At 46.7% G+C, this 25248-nt stretch overlaps 1 protein-coding gene across 5 annotated transcripts in view; it reads right to left on the reverse strand.

Moving 5' to 3' along the window:
• Positions 1 to 25248, reverse strand: part of map7d1a (MAP7 domain containing 1a) — a 252467-nt gene that overhangs the window by 30645 nt on the left and 196574 nt on the right. For 4 of the 5 annotated variants that reach the window (XM_072247065.1, XM_072247064.1, XM_072247067.1 and 1 more), the window contains exons 6-10: positions 22772 to 22882; positions 11814 to 11936; positions 10939 to 11081; positions 6899 to 7056; positions 4676 to 4941 (exon numbers count right to left, since the gene is read on the reverse strand). In XM_072247065.1, the coding sequence (XP_072103166.1) occupies positions 4676 to 4941; positions 6899 to 7056; positions 10939 to 11081; positions 11814 to 11936; positions 22772 to 22882 (801 nt within the window). The remainder of the gene's footprint in view (positions 1 to 4675; positions 4942 to 6898; positions 7057 to 10938; positions 11082 to 11813; positions 11937 to 22771; positions 22883 to 25248) is intronic. The other variant, XM_072247066.1, reaches the window with a different exon arrangement.

Below are 25248 nucleotides of genomic sequence, written 5' to 3' on the forward strand. Positions count from 1 at the left end.
CACTAATAGGCAGCGTGTTAACCCTAACCCCCATAACGTTAAGGAAGCATGTCCACCAACATGTTAGGGCAGTGTGTTAACACACTAATACCTACGACATTTAGCCAGTGTGTTTACCCAACAAGCCCCACAATGTTAAGGCAGCATGTTAACCACCCCACTAGCACTCACAATGTTAAGCCAGTGTGTTAACCCACTAACTTCTACAACATTAAGCCAGCCCATTAACCCACTAACTCCTACATTAAGGCAGTGTGTTAACCCAACAAGCCCTCACAATGTTAAGGCAGCATACAAACCCACAGCAGAGGTGAAATAATTGTCAGGGGTACTCTCCTGGGACCCCTTACAGGGATTTCTGTTAAATGAGCTCTGTTACCAACAACACACACAAAATGTTAGAGGAACTCAGCAAGCTAGGCAGCATCTATGGAAAAGAGTGAACAGTCAACGTTTTGGGTCAAGACCCTTCCAGGACTCATGCACTGTTACCATGCAAAAGGCTGCATTGTAAAAGGGCTACTTGTCATGCAGGTGATGCCCCTTTCAATGTCCTGGGCGATTTGTTGTGTTATCCATTCTACAACACAAGGTAGATACCTTTAACAAGGTGCACAGGAACAGTTCCTGGCCTTTCACATACACACTGCCAGAGGCTATACTTCATTAGGAGTATTAGGAGGTTTGACATGTCACCAAAGACTAGCAAATTTCTGCAGATATGGAAGCATTCTGACTGGTTGTATCATCATCAGTTATGGAGGAGCCACTGCACAGGATCGGAAAAAGCTGAAGATTGTAAACTCAGCCAGCCCCATCACGGGCACTAGTCTCCCCACTACCAAGAATATTCAAAAGGCTATCCCTCAGAAAGGAGGCATCCATTATGAAGGACTTCACCACCCAGAACATATCCTCCTCCCAATACTACAATCAGACAAGAGGTACAAGAGCCTGAAGACACACAACTCAATGTTTTAGAAACAATTTCTTCCCTTCCGCCATCAGATTTCTGAATGAACATTGAGCCCATGAACACTACATCACTATTTTTACTGATTTTGCACTACTTATTTTTTATATTTATTTCTTTTTGTATTCTATAGTGTATTGTGTATTGTGGTTGTAAAATGGTTGTTGTGATGTGTCTAATGTGGTAGTGTATGTCACTCTCACTTTCAGCTTCCACCGCTGGCTAGCTGCTTTGCGAAAAGGAGAGCTGGTTATGCAAGTCTCTCTCTGCCAGTACAGAGCCTCTCCAACAGCAAGCCTCATGTACTGCCTCCTCACTGGTGACACACGGAAACTGAACTCCTTTCGGACTCGGGCTGAACTACAGCTGACGGGGAGGAGGTCTGGCGCCTGCATGTGGAGCATGCAGGCCCACCAGTGTGTGGACACACCCTGGTGCTCGTAAACCAACTATGGGTAAACAGCCCCACTGCCTTGGGGGTAGTCTAGGAAGAGAAGACGACTACGGGAGTAAACCCAGACAGCAAATCTGGAGTGCAGCCCCAAGGGAGTCTGGACGTCATTGAACATCCCTCCAGCAGCCAAGCTGGTGCCAAACATATTGTTCATAAGCTTTCCTTTGGACTGCATTGGTGAGGCTGAGAGGGGGATCTTGATGACTAGGCATCTCAGGATCTCCATACCTTCCATCCAGGCTTATGATCATGATTATCATCACCCATTATCCTTTGAGACAGACGGATGCCAACCATTATGTATTGTATATGTATTTTACAGTGTATTGCATTGCACTGCTGCCACAAACCAACAAATACATGTCACGGATAGATGGCAGTGCACTCTTTTTGTCTTTTTTAAATGTATTCTTTACAATCGCAAGACCCTGCTGGACATTAAGAACTTACAGTGCTCAGGTCTGCCCCATCAGTGAGTTGCTTGTTGGTGGAGAAACTGAAAGAGCTGGACTCGGCGGATCGTGATGCTACCCGCAGAGAGGCATCAGTGTGTGAAGGAGGTGTGCAGTCTAACTAACAGCAAGTGATCGTCTTGTTCACTTTTCTTGTGATTGTAAGATCCTGGATGGACATTGGTGGTATGGAATGCTGCAAATCTAATTCATTGGTTTATTGGCGAATGCTAGCAGCGGATGGCGGGGGAGTTGTGTGGCCTTGGGTGTAGCAAGGACTAGGCCTCAAGTCGCAGTGTCGCCCGTCTCCAGCCACCTGGGGGAGGTGTTGGGAGTCGGACGCTCCACCGGAGTGTCAGAGGCAGTGTGGCACGGCATCCATGCTGGAGTCAAGTGTTCACTCAGAAGATAAGTTGTATTGTGTTCGACCACAGATTGCTGCAACATTCATGGACTCAGGGGCTTAAACTATAAGTTTTTTTTGTGTGATCTTATTTTACTGATATCTCATATGTGCTTGCTATCTTATATATCTGCGTTATCTTGTATGTGCCTTGCGCTGTGTGTGACTGTTGGTGCTGTGTTTTGCTACTTGGCCACAGAGTAACGCTGTTTTGTTTGTCTGTATTCATGGATATTCATGTATGGTTGAATGACAATTAAACTTGATAATAAACCTGAATCTGATTCCACTGAGGAGACATTCCTGACAGCACCAAGCAGTGGTCAGCCCAGCAACAGGGGGCAGCAGTGTGTTCTCATTTGTATCAACTCCCTCTAAAAAGATACCTGTGTTGACAGATTCAAACGCCTCCACGGGACGGGGCAAGTGGAGAACCCTTTCCTCTATCGACCCCAGTTTGATTACCACTGCAGATCAACTGACCCCAATGCAGGGACAAGGGAGCAACGATGCAGCTCTCAGCAAGTTTAGCAAGGACGCAGTCTCACCTTTTGCTCTCTTATTTATTTTTTATACAGTACTATGCAAAAGTCTTAGGCACCCTAGTCTCTCTCTCTATAATAAATATATATATACACACACACACACACACACACACACACACACATATACATACACACACACACACATATCTATCTACACACATATATATATATATATATGAGACTTGGCACAGTAACATATTTCTTACTGTAACTTATACTAATTCATTGCACTGCACTACTGCTGCAAAACAACAAATTTAATGATATACGTCAGTGCTAATAAACCCAATTCTGATTCTGATTCTGCATCTGATACTGTTATGTAAGAGCTGCATTTATTGCCCATTCCTTAGATGGAACTGAGTTCTTCTGTCTTTCTGATGAAGGTATCATTGGTATTGTTGGGTGAGGTGTTGATAGACAAGGTTATAAGCCTGTACTTGGTAAAGACATACAGAAGGTAATGAAATAAATAGAAGGCAAAAGCTGGTGGCTTGACTCTGTCCAACATCTCAATTATTGGGAGACAATGAGCACCAACTGGGAGTCAGTCAGGGCCCATTGGTAGTGTTTGTCTAATACTGGCAAAAGTCTGTAGTCTGAAGTCCCACTCGGCATAGATAAAAGACGATGCCTGACACTCCTGAGTTGCACTGAAGGAGACTCTTCTGCCAAATCAAGCCCCAGACTACCTTTTTAGATAGATGTTAAATGTTCTAAGACACTATCAAAGAATAGCAAGATAGTTTGATCACATGTCAATATTTAATCCCTTCACGGCACTATGTGCTCATTGGTACACTGAAATTTGTGGCAGAGTATTTGCAAATGGTGGCAGATTGGGAAGTGTTGGTGTTCAAAGGGACGTGGGTGTCACTGGACACAAGTTAACATTCAGGTGCAGCAGTGGTTAGGGGGGCAAATGGTACATTAGCTTTTACTGCGAGGATTTGAGTAAAGTAGTAAAGATGCCTCACAGCAGGTAGAAAGGGCTTCAATGAGACTGCTCCTGCTCTATTGTGCAGAGTTTTGGTTCTCCACCCTACAAAGGATATACTTGCCATAGAGGGAATCACCAGATCAGTCTGTGGGATGGTGGGCTTTTAAATGGGAAGAGATTGACTGAATTCCTTGGGGTTTAAAAGAATGAAGTGTGATCTCCTTGGAACCTCCCAGCTTCTCACTTCATTCCTCTTCCCCACCCACCTTCCCCCTCACCTAGCTTCACCTGTCTCCTACCAGCTTGTACTCCTTCCCCTCCCCAATATCCTTACTCTGGCTTCCTTTCCAGTCCTGATGAAGAGTCACAGCCTGAAACGTCAACTGGTTATTCCCTCTCCTTAGATTCTACCCGACCTGCTGAGTTCCTCCAGCATTCTGCGCGTATTGCTCACGATTCCCAGGTTCTGCAGAATCCCTCGAGCTCACTGAAACGTTAGCGGGTTTCCCAGACTGAGAACACACATACAGACAGGGAAACCAGGAATTAATTGTAGGTCATCGAGCACTGGTTTGAGAAGTTAGGAAACCTATGGGATACTCTACACTGGAGGGATATACTGAGTACATTCAGAAGTTTTCTGGACATTAATGGATATGGAAAATGGTATTGAGGTGCTGATGAATGATGGAGCAACTTCAGGGGCAGATGGCCAACATGTGCTCATCAGTCTTATGTTTCCCCCATGATGATAGACTTTACACTGAGAGTACTTCATTAGCTGTGTATTGCTCTGAAATGTCTACTTAAATGAAAATACTTTCTTCCTATAGCTGACCGTCATAGTCCCCTCCAATTTAAACCTTACAAATTACCAGGGGCACTACTAAGCCATGTGGTTGCATTACCCTGTGTGGGCTCTGGAGCCTCTGCAGCTGTCTCCTTGTTTCTCGAGCCACCAGCTGACGAAGGCCTCGACGACTCCTTCTCACCCTCCTCCTTCTCCCCTCTCAGCTTCAGCTGGCTCTCTTTCTCCTGGCGCTTCTCGCCTTTAGCTCTTGACTTCTTCACCGGAGTGGCGGTGCCTGCTGCCAGGGGCGGGATGGGTCCTGGACTAACTCCCGAAGTCCTCCGCCTGGGTGAGCTTGGCAAGGAGCGGTTCTTTGATCTCAGGCTGTTTCAAAGACAATGACAGGGAAAGTTAGTAGCACGTGGGTCCTGAAGCTGGAGCACCCAATCTCACCGACCAATACAAGCTCTTGTTGTGAATCTACAAAGTCCCATTGCCATGTTCAAACCCCCCATATGCCTGTCTGCCTTTGAAAGAGTCTTCAGCCAGGTCTCTATCCTGGCACTTTGTGTTTGATCCATTTCCTCTAACCTGCTGTGACAGCTGTGCCCTTTCACCCATGTAGGCTCTCAGCTCTGAATCTCCCTCTCCAACTCTCCTCCTTAGTTTTGCTCCTTAAAAGGATATAAGGCTCCTGTTGGATTTGGGTGTGGAATGGTTATTTTACTTGTAGTTTAACTTTCCTATGCTTGCTTGTATTCATTATATAATCACCTATATAAATTATTGTTCATTGAATTTTCCTGTTTTTATGGTAGAGGTTGTTTCTGTATTTTTCTAGAAATTTCTTAGTTTTCAGTGGGAAGTGTCATGCCATTTGAATCTGGCTCTTTTATAGGTTAATTGGTATCACAGGAATTTTGTTACTTCTAGTCTGAGTATGAGACAAACGGGGTTGCTTTTCCCACTTTCTTTCTTTGTTCTCTTGGCTCCCCTTGTTCGTTTCCCGCTCTTGTAACACCTAATAAAATTATCATAATCAATAAGCTTCATGTCTCATTCTTGACTTCTAAAAGACTCTTGATCGCAAAAGTATCAGGATCCAACGTCTCTACTCAAAGTTTTACTCCTGATAGCTCAGCATGACCTCTATTACAGGTCGACCTTCACTAATCCGACTACATAATCCGGCACTTAATTATCCTTAATGTGATCCTTCAGTAATTCGGCATTTTCAATAATCCAGCACTCCTCAGGTCCCGATGGTGCCAGATTAGTGAAGGTTGACCTGTACTAATTTTCCAAACAGTAGACACTGGAAATACAACTTGGGCAACAAGTTGATGTATAAAAGCATGCAAACATGGTCAAGTTCAGACCAGACCACACATCAGAATGGGGAAGAACTGTGATCTAAGCAATGTTGATGGGGTGCTTTCAATATCTCAGAAATTGCTGATCTGCTGGGATTTTCACGCACAACAGCCTCTAGTTTTACAGAGAATTGTACAAAACACAATAAGCATCCAGTGAGCAGCAGTTCTGTGGACAAAAATGTTAATGAGGGCGGTCAGAGGAGAATGGCTAGATTTGTTCAAGCTGGCAGAAAAGTGATAATGTCTCTAAAAAGCACCCTGTTACAACAATGGTGTGCCAAAGGACATCTCTGAACGTACAACACAGCAAACTTTCAAGTGGATGGGCTACAGCAGGAAAAGACCATGAACACGCACTCAGTGGCCACTTTATTAGGTACAGCAGGTTACTAATAAAGAGGCTACCGAGTGTAAGTGACAAGTTTGCGTAACAAATCAATTTGTTAATCATTTTAAAGCTCCTCTGAACTCACAGAAACTAAATCTGACTGTGTGGAATCAAATATTGACCCTGTGATATTAAACAATAAGCCGGCTGTGTGAAAACACTTAGAGGAAATTATGAAAAAAAAACACAAAACGAAAACAGAACCACAGTTGCCTTCATCCTGAAATCTTATCTCCAGTTTTCTTTTGCACAGATCCTGTCTGACCTGTTGTACTTTTGAGTATTTCCTGCTTTATTTCAGATTTCCAGCATCTGTCCTATTTTATTGATTTTTTTGGGACTAGAAGTGATTGTGGAACATATCGCCAGCAAAGCCCGATGCAGGCTCACAAAGCTAGTCTGCCTGGGGAGGAACTGAGAGACAGGGCAGCAGATAGTTGGGTAGTTCACGCAAGGATATAATGCTTACAGTCTGCTTCCTGTAGTCAGCTCCAGAAATGACAGAGGTGGAAGTGGTATGCTACTGGAGGAAACCCATATCCCACAGAGGGATAAGACTGAAGACAGCAGCACATACCTGACTTCCCTTGCCATCAACTCTTTACTCCTAACAGCCGGAAGAGACTGTCGCTTCCTCATCATCTTGTCGGGTACCCCGGCCGACTTCAACAGGGCATGTTTTTCTTTTGCATTCTCCCGCTCCTTGTCTTTTTTCTCTTTCTTCTTGTTTTCTACCTGGTGGCCGGATGGAAAGACGGCTCAGTTTAATGCAAGTCCCAGGAAATACAGAAGTCAGCAGCTGAAACATGCACCACACCTATTAATGGTCAAGAGCATAGTGAGGCAAGAAAATGATTTGACAATCGCATACCATGAGACACTCATCCATACCCACAAATCTGGGACATGGAATGCCAAGGATCCAAACCTGCCTTCCTTTTCCATATTTCCAAACAGCAAGTCCATTCAGCCCACTGAGTCTATAACAACTCATAGGGCATTCCATTTTCCAAGTAACTGTTCTCAAATTTGCCTACACAAGGGGCAGTTTGCAGTGGTCAATTACTCTACCAACCTGCACATGTATGGGACGTGTGAGGAAACTGGGTGTTCTGAGGAATTGGGTATTCGGAGGGAAACCCAGATGGTTCACAGGGAGAACGTGCAGCCTCCTCATAGACAGCACTAAAAGTCAGGATTGAACATGAGCTGCTCGATCAGCTGTGCTACCATGTCACCCAACTTTCTTGCCACCTTCATGATGCTGCTGCAAAGAGGCTCTTCCACTAAGGCAAAATGATCAAGCGAAAAATCCAGGAAAACAAACTCAAAGCCAGCCTCTGGTGTGGAAGCTGGTCATGCAACAACTGGATGGACAGAGAGTATCTGGGCAATTCACAGGATGAAGGAATGATATCAAAAGCAAGCAAGAGACACAACAATAGACTGGAGTCTGCTGGAGAGCCAGAGTTACAGGGACCTGTCTTGCTTTCACAATCAGTCATCTCTACAGCACAAAGACACAGTCACAGAACCACCGCCTCATGGCATCGGAGACCTGGACTTAATCCTGATATTGGGTACCTTATACTTGGAGCTTGCTTGTTGTTTCTGTGACTGTGTGCTCCAGTTCAGATTCAGATCTATAGCACGTGCACTGGAAATACACACTGAAATTGTCATTTGCGTTAATACCAATGATCATGTGCTGGGGGCAGCCCGCGAGTGTCGCCTCACATTCTGGTGCCAACGTAACATGCCCACAATGCTTGGCAGAACAACACAGAACAGAGTTTCCTCCTGCCTGTAACCTATCCCTAGTGTGGGTGGAGGGAGGAGTCTGGAGAGAGGGGGCAATGAAATGGGGTTGGTGTAGGACTGGTGCAAGTGGGTGGTTTAGATAGACTTGTTGGGCCAAAGGGCCCTCTCTGAAACCGAGATGGGCCAGCCCACGTAGGTACTGCCACAAGACAGCCGCCCAGTTCAGCTACCTTCCTTACCTATTCTCAATCATTTTATAATGAGAATCGGAAAGGCTTCAAAGCAAAATCACGTTATTTTTGTTAACACTCAAATTGCATCCTGTTTTTCTAGCAGAGTGGGAGGGATTAGCCGTTAATTCCTGGGTGGAAACTGGGCAGGTTGACAACTGTCCTCCCCCATCCCTCTCTAAGGGTTAAACCACCCAAGGGGATCTGACATAAACAAGTCTCACATATCACAGATAAATACAGGAGATACCAAGACAGGCAATAACAGATAAAATAGGAGCAACTGCCTCATACGTTCAACCGTTGCTTCCGGGAGAAAGTAGGAATGCACTCACCCACTCCACTGGCAACCACCGCTGACTGCCACTGGGACGATGCAGTGGGAACAGGATCAATACAATGAGAGATGCATTTCATATTTGCTTACAAAATGGAAGGAAAACATTTGGCCCATCAAGTATGTGCTAGCTCTCATTCCTCCACCTATTTTTCTGTAACCTATTCACTCTCATGTTCCTAACCCTCTTGCACTGGGAGGTAAGACATAGGAAAAGGTTTTGGCCATTCAGTTCATAGAGTCTGCTCCACCAGTGCATCACAGCTGACGTATTACCCCCTCAACCCCATTCTCCTGCCCTCTCCTATAAGCTTTCAAGCTCCCATCAAGACCCTTTCAACCTCTGCTTTAAATACATGACTTGGCTTCCACAGCTGTCTGCAGCAAAGAATTCCAAAGCTTCACCACCCTCTGGCTAAAAAAGTTCCTCCTCGTGTCTGTTCTACAGGGACGTACTTCTATTCTGAGGTTGTACTCTTGGAAACATTCTCTCAATAGTTGGGGAGTCTAGATTTTACAGCAACCAATTAACCTACCAATCAACATGTACAGGGAAACCAGATGGATGACATCCCAAATAAGACTTAAACACCACAGATTTCAGGTGGTGAGATGGGAGCTCTATCACTGAGCCAGGCTACCAGTCTTCCTTGGCCTAAAAAGCAAACCCTCTTGCCTGAACCCAACGTTGCTGGCTACGGTGACTTGGTCCCCTTGGGCTTGCGTGAAGTTGGGTAAATGGGGAGAGGTGATAAATGGAGACGAGTCCTGGCTCTGTTTCTGTGCTCAGACCATGCCCACAGCATTCACAGAGGATCAAGGAAGAGAACAAACCCATCGCTCCTGCCTCTCTGTGCTCCCTGCAGCAACCTGGAAGCTTCGAGGGCAGTTAACGGTCCAAATTCCCATCTCTACTGGGACTAGCTCATAGACCGGAAGGAACGCACAAAATGCTGGGGAAGCTCAGCAGGTCAGGCAGCATCTATGGAGGAGAATAAACAGTTGACATACTGGGCCGAGACCCTTCATTTTCAGTCCTGCTAAAGGGTCTTGGCCTAAAATGTTGAATTTTTATTCCCCTCTGTAGATGCAGCCTGACCTGCTAAGTTCCTCCAGAATTTTGTGTGTGTTGTTCTGGGTTTCCAGCTTCTGGAGTTATAACAGACTGGGGCGTCTGCCCACAGCCAAGTGTTTGAAAGTAACACAGCACTCTTCCCAGTGTAGAGGCCAGGAAGGCACTGCTGTTCGAGCTCTGAGCTGAGTCAGCACAAGGGGGTGCAGCCAGGAGCCTCAGGACCTCTGGAGGTGGAGGTAGAAAATTCTTCAGGATTCAGGCTCGCACCCCCGCCCCCCCCCAGCTTGGTGATCTCTGTGGGAGGTGTCAAGAAGATGAAGAGGACAAGGCTGAGAATGACAGTACGATGCAGTTTCTGACAGCTTTGCCTTTGCCCAGGGGGTGGGTAGGGAAGAAGGCTGTGGAACCCAAACCCTGTAAGGCATCAAACTTGCAGGGACAAAGGTGAAAACAGGCAAGGAGTGACTGAAGTGACGATGAATAATTCATTCCTTGTCAAGGCAAAAAGAATCATCAATAATTTAGACACAAGGGACAGCAGATGCTAGAACCTGAACAATGAATCCTCCAAGTTCCAGTAATTCTCCCATGTCTCTTTTCTTTCTCCTCCTGATCTACCCAGCCCAATCAGCCTGTCTCCTTCCTCTCTGACGCCCTCTCCATTTGCCCAGCAGCCACATACTCCTCCCCCTGGTTTCCCACCCACTTCACTGCCTCCATTCCACACTCCACATTCCTCTCCTATCTAATTCCATCCCCTTCACTGTCATTCCCACCTGTCCTCTCCCAGTTTCCAGCTCTATCCCCACTCTCCATTCCCTATCTATTAATTGCTCCCCCCACCCGGATCCACCAATCCCCTGCCAGCTCTTGCTCCATCCAGTCACTTGGAACCACCCATCACCTGCCTGGTCTTGACTCATCCCTCTCACCTTGATCCACCATCACCTGACAGTTCTTGCTCCAAGCCCCTCATCCCACCATCTCTTCAAACTGGCTGTTTAAGCCCAGATGAAGGGTCTCAACCCAAACACTGAATGCCTATTTCCCTCCACAGATGCTGCCTGACCCATTGTGTTCCTGCAGCATTTCGTGTGGTGCCCATCAATAGTTCAGCCTACTTTAGCACTTGGGAACAAAAATGGCTGGAGGGACATTGTATCTCGCAAGGGACTGCAGCCAGAGTGATGCCAACGGGCAACATGATTACTCACCGGCTGAGCCTCAGTCTTGCGTCGCCCAGGGAGATCTGGGGTGCTTTGTGCCGCCCTCCATTGATTGGAGCACCTGTGGACGGGTTTGCCGCTTCGTGGGGCTATTGGGCTGGATGACGCAGAGCGAGGGCAGAGAGGGACGTCTGGCAGAGTCACGGAGAGAGCGAGAGGGAGGGTGGTGGTCCGGGGAGAGCAAGGAGAGTAGAGGGAGGGACAGAGGAGACAAGAAAGGGGAGAGAAATAGAGGGAAAACAGGAGGTGGTAGGCGGGGAGTTGGGGAGATAGGTGGTGTAGAGAAGAGAGAAACGGGCAACGGAAGATCAAGAGATGGTAGGGGCAGAGAGGGAGAAACGATGGGGAGGCAGAGAAAGATGAATGAGTGAGGGAGGCAGGTAAGTGAAAGGATAGAGAAGGGGACAGGCAGGGTGAGGCAGGAGGCATTAGGAGAAGGGAGATGAGTAGAAAATAAGGCAGGATTGTGAGGGTGGGTAGAATTGGAAATGAGAAACATAAAGCAGTAATAAAATAGGAGAGGCAGGAAGGAAATTAGAAATGAAAATACACAGAATTGCCGGAATTCGAATGGAGTGGTGGAAAAATGGGGAACCAGAGCATGAAGTCATCCATAGCCAGGGAATGAGGCAGCAGAAAGGGCACGAGGGGACAGGAAGGAGAGGTGCAGCAAGGAGGGTTAATAACCAGGAGACAGCAAAAAGGAGCCGGAAGAGAGAGAGCACCAGGAGTTGAAGGATATGAGTTGCGAGAGGGAAAGAGGGAAAAAAAAGATTGGAAACAAGGTCATTTTCAATTTTTTTTAAACAAGTTCAAAACAAAACCACTCTCCACAACAAACCTGGCAGGATCACTGTACCAACCTGAATCTCGGGCTGTTCCCGTTAAAACAGCAACACTTCTGCTCCTGGCCAGGAAGGAGAGCGTCGGGGTCATCAGCCGTTCCACGATACTGCTCTCCCAGGGACTCAGCTGCAAACGCCGAGCTGCATGGAAACAGAGCAGTCGTTCACTCTCAGATACCACGGGATGCAAACCAGGACAGGGGCTGGTAGTCCGAACTCAACTCTCTGACTCGCCATACCTGAGCCAGAACGGACCAAATGTTGCCAAATGCTGAAGTTACCTGATCCCATAATTCCAGAAACACCTTGAGAGCATTACCTGGAGGAACTGAACCTCAGCTTGTATCATCCGCCGGCAGCTCTGATCTCCATTGTCACAAAATCATTCTGCACAGAGCAGAGGCCATCTGCTCATTTTGCCTGTGTAAGCTCTTTCAAAGAATTATCTTATTGCTTCGTTCCAAAAAGACATAACATATTCCTTTGCTCAAGTACAAATCCAATTCCCTTTGGAAAGGCGCAATAGCAGAGGCTTCCAACTTCTCATCGAGCTAGGATTCCAGATCACATAACCTCTGAAAAACGTTCTCCTCTCACCTGTGTCTTCTGATGCTGACCACGGGAACGAGTTTATGAAAGACTCATACCATCAACATTGTTTGTAACTTTATACACCTCTACTTTGCTCCTTTAATCTCCCTCAATTCAATTCAACACTGCTACATTAACCTTTGAATGTCATCACCGAAACTCTATTACATTTCTGTAATTTATTCCAGGAGCCTTGAAGCCTGTGTGATATATTATACAGGACCATATAATCTAAACATTCTGAGAAACAACCAAGGCTCAAGAGCTCATCTCAGCTCAGGCAAAGGCAGACCAGCCCTGGGGCAGTGAGTTGGAAAGACGTGAAACCTTTCCTGGGTAAGGTCAGGTAGGGCTTTGCAGTTTTCAGAATCTGGTGTCATTAGCAAGGTCGTGGTGAGGTGCTTCCTTGGACCAATGCAGTCCTTATTGGTGAAGGTGTTTCCACAGTGTCATTGGACAGATCTCCAGATTTCAACCCAGTGACAATGAAGAATCCCAAGTCAGGTTGATGACTTGGATGGGAATCTGCAGCTTTAATGTGCCATAAGTTTGATGCCTTTGCCCTTCTTAGTGGTAAAGGTTGCAGTAACCTGGTCAGGGTGGTCTGGCCCAACTGTTGTCCCCAGGATGTTAATGGCAAAGGTCACTCCATTCTTCAAGAAGGGAGGAAGGTAAAAGAAAGGAAATTATAGGCCAGTTAGCCTAACCTCAGTGGTTGGGGAAGTGTTGGAGTCTATTATTAAGGATGAAGTTTTGGAGTATTTGCAGACTAATGATAAAATAAGTCAAAGTCAACATGGTTTCTGTAAAGGGAAATCTTGCCTGACAAACCTGTTAAGAGTTCTTCGAGGAAGTAACAAGCAGGGTTGACAAATAAGAGGTAGTGGATGTCATTTACTTGGATTTTCAGATGGCATTTGATAAGGTGCCACATGTGAGGCTGCTTAACAAGATAAAATTCTATGGCATTAGAGGGAAAGATAATGGCATGGATAGAGGAATGGCTGACAAGGAGTCAGTGAGTGAGAATAAAGAGGGCCTTTTCTGGTTGGCTGCCAGTGACTAGTGGTGTTCCTCAGGGGTCAGTACTGGGACCGCTACTTTTCACATTGTCTGTCAATGATTTGGATAATGGAATCAATGGCTTTGTGGCAAAGTTTGCGGATGATACGTAGATAGGTGGAGGAGTAGGTATTGCTGAGGAAGCACTGCAGTTGCAGCAGGAATTAGAAAAATTGGAAGAATGAGCAAAGAAGTGACAGATGGAATACAGTGTAGGATGATGCATTTTGGTAAAAGAAACAACAGGGTGGACTATTATCTATATGGGGAGAAAGTTTAAACATCAAAGGTTCAGAGGGACTTAGGAGTCCTCGTGCAAGACTCCCAGAAGGTTAATTTACAGATTGAGTCTGTGGTGAAGAAGACAAATGCAACGTTGGCATTTATTTCAAGGGGAATAGAATATAAAAGCAAGGAGATAATGCTGGAGCTTTGTAAGACACTAGTCAGACTGCACTTGGAGTATTGCCAACAGTTTTGGGTCTCATATTTCAGAAAGGATGTATTGTCATTGGAGAGAGTCCAGAGGAGGTTCACAAGGATGATTCTGAGAATGAAAGGGATAACTTACGAGGAGCATTTGGCAACTTTGGGTGAGTACTCACTGCAATTTAGAAGAATAAGGGGGGATCTCATTGAATCCTACCAAATGTTGAAAGGACTAGATAGACGGAATGTGGAGTGAATGGTTCCTATGGTGGGGTTATCCATAACTAGATGGAACAGCCTCAAAATTGAGGGGTGACCATTTAGAACAGAGTCAAGGAGGAATTTTTTTAGCCAGAGATCGGTGAATCTGTGGAATGCTTTGCCACAGACTGCGGTGGAGGCCAAGTCTGTGGATATATTTAAGGCAGAAGTTGAAGGATTCCTGATCCGTCAGGGCATCAAAGGATATGGCAAAAAGCCAGGTGTATGGGGTTGAGTGGGATCTGGGATCAGCCTGATGTAATGGCAGAGCAAACCCGATGGGCTGAATGGCCTAATTCTGCTCCTATGTCTTATGATGGCCATCTCCTTCATGGGAATGTCATTGAATGTCATGGGTAGGTGGTTAGGTTCCCTCTTGTTGGGGACAATCATTACCTTTATGGCAATGAGTGTAAGGAATGAATTGTGCAAACATGCCTGCATCTGACTTTATGAAGGAAAAGAGATTACTGAGGAAGCAGTAGCTGATGACTAGACACTGCCCAGAGGAACTCTTGCAGAAAGAACCTGTGACCGGGCTGATTGGCATCCAATAAGCACAAAAATCACATTTTGTGTGAAATATAACTCCAACTACTGGAGAGTTTGTTCTTTGATTCCAACTACTTTCACTTTTACAAAGGGCTCCTTGGCTCTACACTCGGTCAAATGCTCCATTGGACACAACAGCTGTCATTCTCACCGGGCCTCTGGAATTCAGCTGTGATGGTCGGGGCAGGGCTGTGTGATGTGGTCTGGAGCTCCACAGCCATGGTTGAACCCAAAATGGCCATCAGGCAGTTGGGTTGATCTAAGACAACTGGATAGCACTGTCAAAGTCAGCTTCCATCTCAGCTGATAACTGAGAACAGACTGACCAGCTTGGATTTGTCCTATGTATGAACCGAATAGATCTGGGCAATTGTCTTCATTGTTACGTAGCTAGCAGCAGTGTAAATGTACTTGAACAGTTTGGCTCAATTTCACCTGGTACCGGAGGTTAAGACTTCTGTTTTACATAGAACATAGAATAGTACAGCACAGTACAGGCCCTTCGGCCCACAATGTTGTGCCGACCATCAAACCCTGCCTCCCATATAAGCCCCCACCTTAGATTCCTCCATATACCTGTCTAGTAGTCTCTTAAACTTCACTAGTGTATCTGCCTCCACCACTGACTGAGACAGTGCATTCCACGCACCAACCACTCTCTGAGTAAAAAACCTTCCTCTAATATCCCCCTTGAACTTCCCACCCCTTACCTTAAAGCCATGTCCTCTTGTATTGAGCAGTGGTGCCCTGGGGAAGAGGCGCTGGCTATCCACTCTATCTATTCCTCTTATTATCTTGTACACCTCTATCATGTCTCCTCTCATCCTCCTTCTCTCTAAAGAGTAAAGCCCTAGCTCCCTTAATCTCTGATCATAACCCATACTTTCTAAACCAGGCAGCATCCTGGTAAATCTCCTCTGTACCCTTTCCAATGCTTCCACATCCTTCCTATAGTGAGGTGACCAGAACTGGACACAATACTCCAAGTGTGGCCTAACCAGAGTTTTATAGAGCTGCATCATTACATCGCGACTCTTAAACTCTATCCCTCGACTTATGAAAGCTAACACCCCATAAGCTTTCTTAACTACCCTATCCACCTGTGAGGCAACTTTCAGGGATCTGTGGACATGTACCCCGAGATCCCTCTGCTCCTCCACACTACCAAGATTCCTGCCATTTACTTTGTACTCTGCCTGGGAGTTTGTCCTTCCAAAGTGTACCACTTCACACTTCTCCGGGTTGAACTCCATCTGCCACTTCTCAGCCCACTTCTGCATCCTATCAATGTCTCTCTGCAATCTTTGACAATCCTCTACACTATCTACAACACCACCAACCTTTGTGTTGTCTGCAAACTTGCCAACCCACCCTTCTACCCCCATATCCAGGTCGTTAATAAAAATCACGAAAAGTAGAGGTCCCAGAACAGATCCTTGTGGGACATCACTAGTCACAATCCTGTAATCTGAATGTACTCCCTCCATCACCACCCTCTGCCTTCTGCAGGCAAGCCAATTCTGAATCCACCTGGCCAAACTTCCCTGGATCCCATGCCTTCTAACTTTCTGAATAAGCCTACCGTGTGGAACCTTGTCAAATGCCTTACTAAAATCCATATAGATCACATCCACTGCACTACCCTCATCTATATGCCTGGTCACCTCCTCAAAGAACTCTATCAGGCTTGTTAGACACAATCTGCCCTTCACAAAGCCATGCTGACTGTCCCTGATCAGACCATGATTCTCTAAATGCCTATAGATCCTATCTCTAAGAATCTTTTCCAACAGCTTTCCCACCACAGACATAAGGCTCACTGGTCTATAATTACCCGGACTATCCCTACTACCTTTTTTGAACAAGGGAACAACATTCGCCTCCCTCCAATCCTCCGGTACCATTCCCGTGGACAAACGAGGACATAAAGATCCTAGCCAGAGGCTCAGCAATCTCTTCTCTCGCCTCGTGGAGCAGCCTGGGGAATATTCCGTCAGGCCCTGGGGACTTATCTGTCCTAATGTATTTTAACAACTCCAACACCTCCTCTCCCTTAATATCAGCATGCTCCAGAATATCAACCTCACTCATATTGTCCTCACCATCAAGTTCCCTCTCATTGGTGAATACCGAAGAGAAGTATTCATTGAGGACCTCACTCACTTCCACAGCCTCCAGGCACATCTTCCCACCTTTATCTCTAATCGGTCCTACCTTCACTCCTGTCATCCTTTTTTTCTTCATATAATTGAAGAATGCCTTGGGGTTTTCCTTTACCCTACTCGCCAAGGCCTTCTCATGCCCCCTTCTTGCTCTTCTCAGCCCCTTCTTAAGCTCCTTTCTTGCTTCCCTATATTCCTCAATAGACCCATCTGATCCTTGCTTCCTAAACCTCATGTATGCTGCCTTCTTCCACCCGACTAGATTTTCCACCTCACTTGTCACCCATGGTTCCTTCACCCTACCATTCTTTATCTTCCTCACCAGGACAAATTTATCCCTTACATCCCGCAAGAGATCTCTAAACATCGACCACATGTCCATAGTACATTTCCCTGCAAAAACATCATCCCAATTCACACCCGCAAGTTCTAGCCTTATAGCCTCATAATTTGCCTTTCCCCAATTAAAAATTTTCCTGTCCTCTTTGATTCTATCCTTTTCAATGATAATTATAAAGGCCAGGGAGCGGTGGTTACTGTCCCGCAGATGCTCACCCACTGAGAGATCTGTGACCTGAGCTGGTTCATTACCTAGTACTAGATCTAGTATGGCATTCCCCCTGGTCGGCCTGTCCACATACTGTGACAGGAATCCATCCTGGACACACTTAACAAATTCTGCCCCATCTAAACCCTTGGAACTAATCAGGTGCCAATCAATATTAGGGAAGTTAAAGTCACTCATGATAACAGCCCTGTTATTTTTGCACCTTTCCAAAATCTGCCTCCCAATCTGCTCCTCTGTATCTCTGCTGCTATCAGGGGGCCTATAGAATACCCCCAGTAGAGTAACTGCTCCCTTCCTGTTCCTGACTTCCACCCATATTGACTCAAAAGAGGATCCTGCTACATTACCCACCCTTTCTGTAGCTGTAATAGTATCCCTGACCAGTAATGCCACTCCTCCTCCCCTTTTTCCACCCTCTCTATCCCTTTTAAAGCACTGAAATCCAGGAATATTGAGAATCCATTCCTGCCCCGGTGCCAGCCAAGTCTCTGTAACGGCCACTACATCATAATTCCATGTATGTATCCAAGCTCTCAGTTCATCACCTTTGTTCCTGATGCTTCTTGCATTGAGGTACACACATTTCAACCCTTCTACCTTACTGTCTTTACACCGTTTATTCTGCTTCTCTTTCCTCAAAGCCTCTCTGTATGTTAGATCTGGCTTTACTCCATGCACTTCTTTCACTGCTCTATCGCTCTGGGTCCCATCCCCCTCGCAAATTAGTTTAAACCCTCCCGAACCATGCTAGCAAACCTACCTGCAAGGATATTGCTCCCCCTCGAGTTCAGGTGCAACCCATCCAATCTGTACAGGTCCCACCTTCCCCAGAAGAGATCCCAATGATCTAAAAATCTAAAACCCTGCTCCCTGCACCAACTCCTCAGCCACGCATTCAACTGCCATCTCCTCCAATTCTTACCATCTCTGTCACGTAGCACTGGCAGCAATCCTGAGAACGTCACCCTTGAGGTCCTGTTCTTCAGCCTTCTGCCTAATTCCCGAAACTCACACTTCAGGACCTCATCCCTCTTCCTGCCTAGGTCGTTGGTCCCAACATGTATCACGACTTCTGGTTGCTTTCCCTCATGTACCAGGATGTCGTGCACCCGGTCAGAGACATCCTGGACCCTGGCACCCGGGAGGCAACAAACCATGCAGGTGTCCTTCTCACGTCCACAAAATCTCCTGTCTGCTCCCCTGACTATAGAGTCTCCAATGACGACAGCTCTCCTCTTCTCCGTCCCACCCTTCTGCACCACAGGGTCAGACTCAGTGCCGGAGGCCCTGCCACCGTGGCTCACACCTGGTCGGTCGTCCCCACCAACAGTATCCAGGACGGTAAACTTATTATTCAGGGAAATGGCTACAGGGGTGCTCTGCACTACCTGTCTGCTCACCTTCGCTTTCCCCCCTCTGACTGTCACCCAACAACCTGTTTCCGACAGCCTAGGTGTGACTACCTCCCTGTAGTTCTCATCTATGACTGCCTCATTCTCTCTTATGTCAAAGGTCATCCAGCTGCTGCTCCAGATTCCTTACACAGTCTTCCAGATCGCCCAGCCGTAAGCACTTTTGGCAGATGTGACTCTGCGGGAGAGGGGCGTTCCCCCAAGACTGCCACATCTCACATGAGAGGCACATCACCGTCTCAGGAGACATTGTAAAAACTAACTGCGAGCTAGCTTGTCCTCCGCCTCTTCTCGTCGAAGCCTCTCGAGTCAAAGCCTCAAAGCTCCACTCCTTCACTGGCCCACTCACGCTCTGGCCACTTTCCACCTGGGATTACATCTGGGATGGTCTCTGGTCTCACAACCTTTTCTGTACCTAGAACTCTCAGCTGTTTCTTGACATCATGTCGAGTGAACTAAACCAGTCCCCAGAAAATTCTCATAATTCCATCTGACGAAGAAGGAAATCACTTGATCTCATAGCATTCTTCTCTACCACTTTCCCCACTTACCTCCCTGCAATCTGTTTCTCACACAAGCCTATCAACTGCCATCTGTTTCTTCTACCACTTACCTACACTCTAGGGACAACATACAATAGTTAATTAATCTAGCAGCCTGCATGCCTTTGGAAACAAGAACATCCAGGGAGAAACCCACACAGTCACAGAGTGAACATGTAGGTACACAGCAGCACTGGAGATTGGTAATCATTCCAGATTGCTGGAGTAATGAAGCAAAAAGAAACAGGCCATTCAGCCCACAGACTCCAAGTTAGTTCTTGGGGGAGGGTGGTTGGAAAGTGGCCCTATTAGCTCCAATTTCCCCTCTCCTCATTTCTCTGTACTCTGAAACTTATTTTATCTCATGAATACGCTGGAGACTGGCTTATGTGATGGTGGGAACCTCCAGAATGACCAATGGCCTATCTACTTGTCAGTTCTGCACATGGATGTTTGTCTTGTCCTCAGCACTCACGCCACTGAGAATGTGGATATCTCTGGAGCCTGTCCTTCCACTAAGCCACTTAATTGTCTAGCCCCATTCAGAACCGAGTGTGGTAGGACTACTGGAACCTTGATCTGATCCATTGCATATGGGGTTGCTTAGTGTGCTGCCTTTTTCAATTAGTTACACTTTGTGTTTCAGTTTCATAGGTAGCCCCTCATGGCTAGGAACAGCTGGCACTGTACCTGACCCACCCTCCTGCCTTTCTGTCTCCACCTTGTCAGTGACAGTGGGGTGAAGGATAGGCCAGATCATCGGGTTATAGACTGTGCATTTCTGCCACTGCTGATGGTCCATAGTTCCTCATGGATCTCCAGTTCCCAGCTGCAAGCTCTGCCCCAGGTCCAACCTGTTTATCATGGCAGAGGAGTCAGAGGTCACACTGACTTCTTCATTCTGCAGGCACGCACAAGATCACATGTCACAAATGTCACAGGACAAGGGCTAAGGTAAAATCACCATAAAGACATAAGAACATACGTAATGGAAAATGAAAGACTTTGGGGTGTCAGGAGGTGTATCACAGGAGAACATGCTGTTCTTGTAGCCACGGTATTTAAGTGACTGGGCCAGTGTAGTTTCAAGTCAATGGTGATCTCCCTGTGCTTGTTTTGACATTCAATAAGATCCTGGTTTACCTTTTACCTATGTCACATTTTCTTGCACTAAACTCACCAGCCAAAAAACTAACCCTTCTGCCTTTGGCGACAGAGCCTCCGTGAATTCAGAGCACCAATGAGGCGATGCATGGCTAATGCCGCGACCACCCATGGGCCAGAAGCAAGGTGAGTGGCAGCCTCTTCAGCTGGCAAGACTGGCCACAACAAACCAGGGTCACACAACTAGGGTTGGGGCAGCGGCAGCAGAAAGCCCTGGAAAATGGGAGGAGTGCCAGTTCTGCTCGCTTGCAGCAGAATCCAGCCTTGGGCCAGTTCTACCCAGGTGCTACAGGGTCAGCACCCTGGACAGCTCAGGCAGGGAGCCAGCAGTTGAAGGTTCAGGGGGCCAATAAGTCACAGCCAGAGCCAGTTCTGTCCAGGAACTATCGAGACATAGAGCACGACAGCACAGAAATGGGCCCTTCAGCCTACACTGCCTAGTCTCACCTACACGCACCTGAACCATAGCCCTCCGTTCCCCTCTCATCCATGCATGTATACAAACTTCCCTTTAAGTGCCACATCTACTACTCCCACTGGAAGCTCCTTCCACACTTGTACCACCCTCTGAATGAACAGGTCTCCCCTCAGGTCCTCCTTACACATTTCATCTATCATCATAAACTTACGAATTGTAGTTCCAGTCTCACACAAGTTGCTGCATGCATTCACCCTATCGACACCCCTAATGATCTTGTATACCTCCTTCAGGTCTCTTTCACTCTCTTGCACTCTGGAGAATAAAGTCCGAACCTATTCGACCCAATGCCTGTAACACAGCTCGTCAAGTCCCAGCAAAATCCATGTAAATTTACTCTGCACTCTTTCAAGCTTCAAACCTTTCCTATGCATAGGTGAACGGTCCATGATGGGACCCAGTGTGCCAATAGTTCTGTTCCATCCAAAAGGCCAGCAGCGCCACCACTGGATTGTGGGGTCACGGGAAAAGGCCGATCACAGCACAATATACTCAAACCCCACAGTCAATTTTTCCACAGAAAAAGCAGTGGGATTTTATCGCAGCTCTCAGTGGATTCGCTCAGTCTGCAGTTACTTCTGGAAGTCTACAATCTTAAACACATTACTGTTTTCAGAAGATCACACCAATCTGTGTGATAGTGCCATTTTGAAGGTGATGTGCAGTAGGATCAGTCTGGAAGACATGAGTTTGAATGTGATCAAAAGGTAGTGAGATTGGCCGCACTGTGACTCCCTCAGGAACTGCAGTGCACCCCACTGGCTGAGCCTGAACACAAGACTGATCACACTCACACTAACCATAATGTGAAAGTCCGTGCTTGTGCTTAGTGTGATCCTTACAACGGATCGTATAGAGTTCGTCTGCCCAGAGCACCATCGCTGCACAATGGGCCTAAACGTGTTAACCTTAGTAAATGAACAAAGACCCATGTAGAAGACATTGAAAGACATAAACTTCTGCTTACGCACAAGAGGCTAACATGTTGTCCAAGAAAAGCAGGATCCTGTTCAGGGTGGTCATGCTCCCTTGTCTCAGAGCCACAATCCACTACAAGCCAGCATTCCTCATCCCACCGTCCTCCCATCATTCAGCATGAATGTCCACCCCCCACCCCAGATTGAATCACAAGGACACACGGGCTGGTGGCCCCCCACATACGCCATCCATCATCCCCCTCACCACCGTCCTCAGTGCCAGCTCCCAGCAACAGCAGCAGTTGCAGCTCCCTCTGCTTAGCGATTAGCTCATGCAACTGGAGTCAGCAGAAGTGCACATTTTGTGTCCCGCACCTCCCCCCACACCGCCCCTGCTGGAGTCTCTGCTGCTGGGTATAAGCCACCATATCTCAGCCAGCAGGGAGCCACGTCTGTTTCTGACCCTGCACACACAGCAGCAGACAAGCAGAGGGAGACACAGGGCTGTTAATTTTCATCAGGCTGCCACGTAAGGGACAGTAATCAAAGTGGCCTGTGGAGCAGAAGGCAGCGTGGGTTTCTGGCACGCTACCCAGCGGAATACTTCTTAGAGCAGCGTCAGTTTGGATCCCTTTTTCAGCAGGCTAGATGTTGTAAACCACCAAAAATTACGCAACATTGCTCCTTTAAGTCACGGCAGCCCGCAAATCTCTTTTTTCCCCAAGGCAATTCCAAGCCTCAAGTGGGAAAGTTAACAGCCCTGGAGGTGACTAGGGTGTGTAGGATCTAAAGGGGGTGGGGTAGGGGTGGGGAAACGGGGCAATGAAAGATTCCATACTTCTGCTGGGGGAATTCCAGAGCGTGGCTGAGGATTTGGAGAGTCTTTTGTTTAGGATGGAATCCACATGTTTGGGCAGATTGACAGCCGATAAAGAGCAGCCCCCTGGCCCTGGAAGAGAATGGAGAGACAGACAGAAGAGATGAATACAGCTGAGGCTTCCTCCACTCACCAGCTCCAGGTGGACTTCAGCTGCCTCAAGGAGGGGTGGGATGGGGGGTAGGGCTTTGTGGAGTTGTGGAGGGACGGGAAAATTGGGTGCCATTTATTCACGAATAAGCAAATAATGTTTTACAAAACAAGGCCCCCTCCCCTTTTTCATACCATGTAAAACCATCTCCAGTAGTTATCTAAACTCCAACCCCATCTCCCCAACTCCCAGTCAAATCTGGGATATTTAATCAATCCCAGCTTCACAATTCCAACTGAGGCCTTCGACTATTGGCACAGTCTGCTTCTCAGAAGAATTGGAGCTTGAGAATGCAGTTGTAGCATGTATCCTTGATAAAGCCTGCTAAAATGTCACCGGGTCCTCTGTGGGTGTGAGGTACAGAAACATGCAAGAGGCTGGGCTAGTACACAAGGGTGCACAATGTGACTTTGGGTGCCATTTTCTGGAAAGTTAATTGCACATGCGCCACCGTAATAACAGGAAGGAGGGGCTGCCTTTGCAGGAGTCTGGTGCTTACAATCAGCCGCAGGTGAGCGCTACAGACTCAGAACTTACCTTTTGTGATGGATCTGCATCACACCTCACCCCCGGCACATTCTGACCTGGACCACACCACCCTCCCATCACTCCAGTCTCCAGTACTCCTAGTGCAGAGGAATAGCAGTCCTCCGTGCCTCCCTCCTCACGAGTGAGGTCTTGATCCCACCCTGGACCTTAATTGATGCCTCAGTAGCACCTACTCACCAGGGGTGGGGGGGCATCTGATCTCACCTCCAATAAATATGGCCTCCTGTCAATTCCATGTTGTGAAGTAAAGGCCATTCATTTTGTGCACTAATCAGGGAAGGGCTAATGTGAAAAATGCAAGAAATTGTAGAGACTGGAGACCAGCAGAAAAGAAACAAGCTGTTGGATGAAATCATTGGGTCATAGAACCATAGAAAATCTGCAGCACATTACAGGCCCTTTGGCCCACAACGTTGCGGCGACCATGTAACCTACTCTAGAAGCTGCCTAGAATTTCCCTACCACATAGCCCTCTATTGTGCTAAGCTCCATGTACCTATCTAAGAGTCTCTTCAAAGACCCTATTGTTTCTGCTTCTACCACCTTCGCTGGCGTGCATTCCACGTACCCACCACTCTGTGTGTGAAAACCTTACCCCTGACATGCCCCTTGTACCTACTTCCAAGACAGCATTTATAAAGGCAAAGGGATTCTCAATGATTTTGGTCGGGGGGTGGGAGGGAAGGTCTCGATCTAAAACATCAACTAGCCCTTTACCTCCACAGATACTGCATGGCCCACTGAGTTCATCCAGAAGTTTGTTTCTTTGCTCAAGAGTTGATGTAGTGCATTTAGCACAATAAAACATTGCTCCAGAGGGACTTATCACACCACCTTATCCAGTTAACCGAGAAGAATTACCAGGCCAACGTTCTCCAATACTGTCCCACTCTACTATTACAATCATTTCATTCTCCCATAAATTTAACCTTTAGTATGACTCCAAATCAAATAATGAATAAATTATTCTGTAGCTGTCAACATTTCTTGGGCCAATCATCAAGCACTGCATTAAAAGTTCTTGTGGTATTTTGCCTCACTTATTCTTCTAATTCTGACTTCATAAAGCTGGTCCCAATAGATTACAGTTGCCTCTCAAATGTTCCACATAATTAAATATATCTGGGTTGTTGTCTCTCCCAATTTTCTCTCTACAAGTCTTTCCTCGTGAACCCACAGCCCTCATTCCCAGAATAATCGTTTCAGTTTTAGCTTCTCTTCTACACTTTTATAAGACAAATTAAACAAAATTTCTCCATTATCAGTTTTCTATAATATACCAAAACATCAGCTGTATCATAGGTCCACAGAAATAGGCCCATGCTGGCCAAAGAATAAACTTCAGGTTAATCCCACTTTCCAGCTCTTGATCCACAGATCTGCAGTTACAAAATTTGAAGTGCCCATCCTGGCATTTTTCGATTCAATAATACCTCTGACAACCTATCAGGAGATCCATATCCTCATCCACCACTGAATGAAATGACGTTGCTCAGCACCCCTCCAATCCTGTTGAATTTGTATCTTTGCTCCCTCAATTCTCCCCCTTTCACTGACAGAACCAGGCTCATTTTGACAGTGAATCAGGTTGCCCCACATTAACTTCAGCCAATGGAACAAGGAATTCATTATATCCAGCACAGGTATGTAACACCATTGACAATTATACCACAAGTCTGGTTCACATTGGGTACAATTCTTATTTTGATTTTGATCCTCTCCACTCAACCACTGGCCA

The sequence above is a fragment of the Mobula birostris genome, chromosome 30 (genome assembly GCF_030028105.1).
Source record: "Mobula birostris isolate sMobBir1 chromosome 30, sMobBir1.hap1, whole genome shotgun sequence".
NCBI lineage: Eukaryota > Metazoa > Chordata > Chondrichthyes > Myliobatiformes > Myliobatidae > Mobula > Mobula birostris.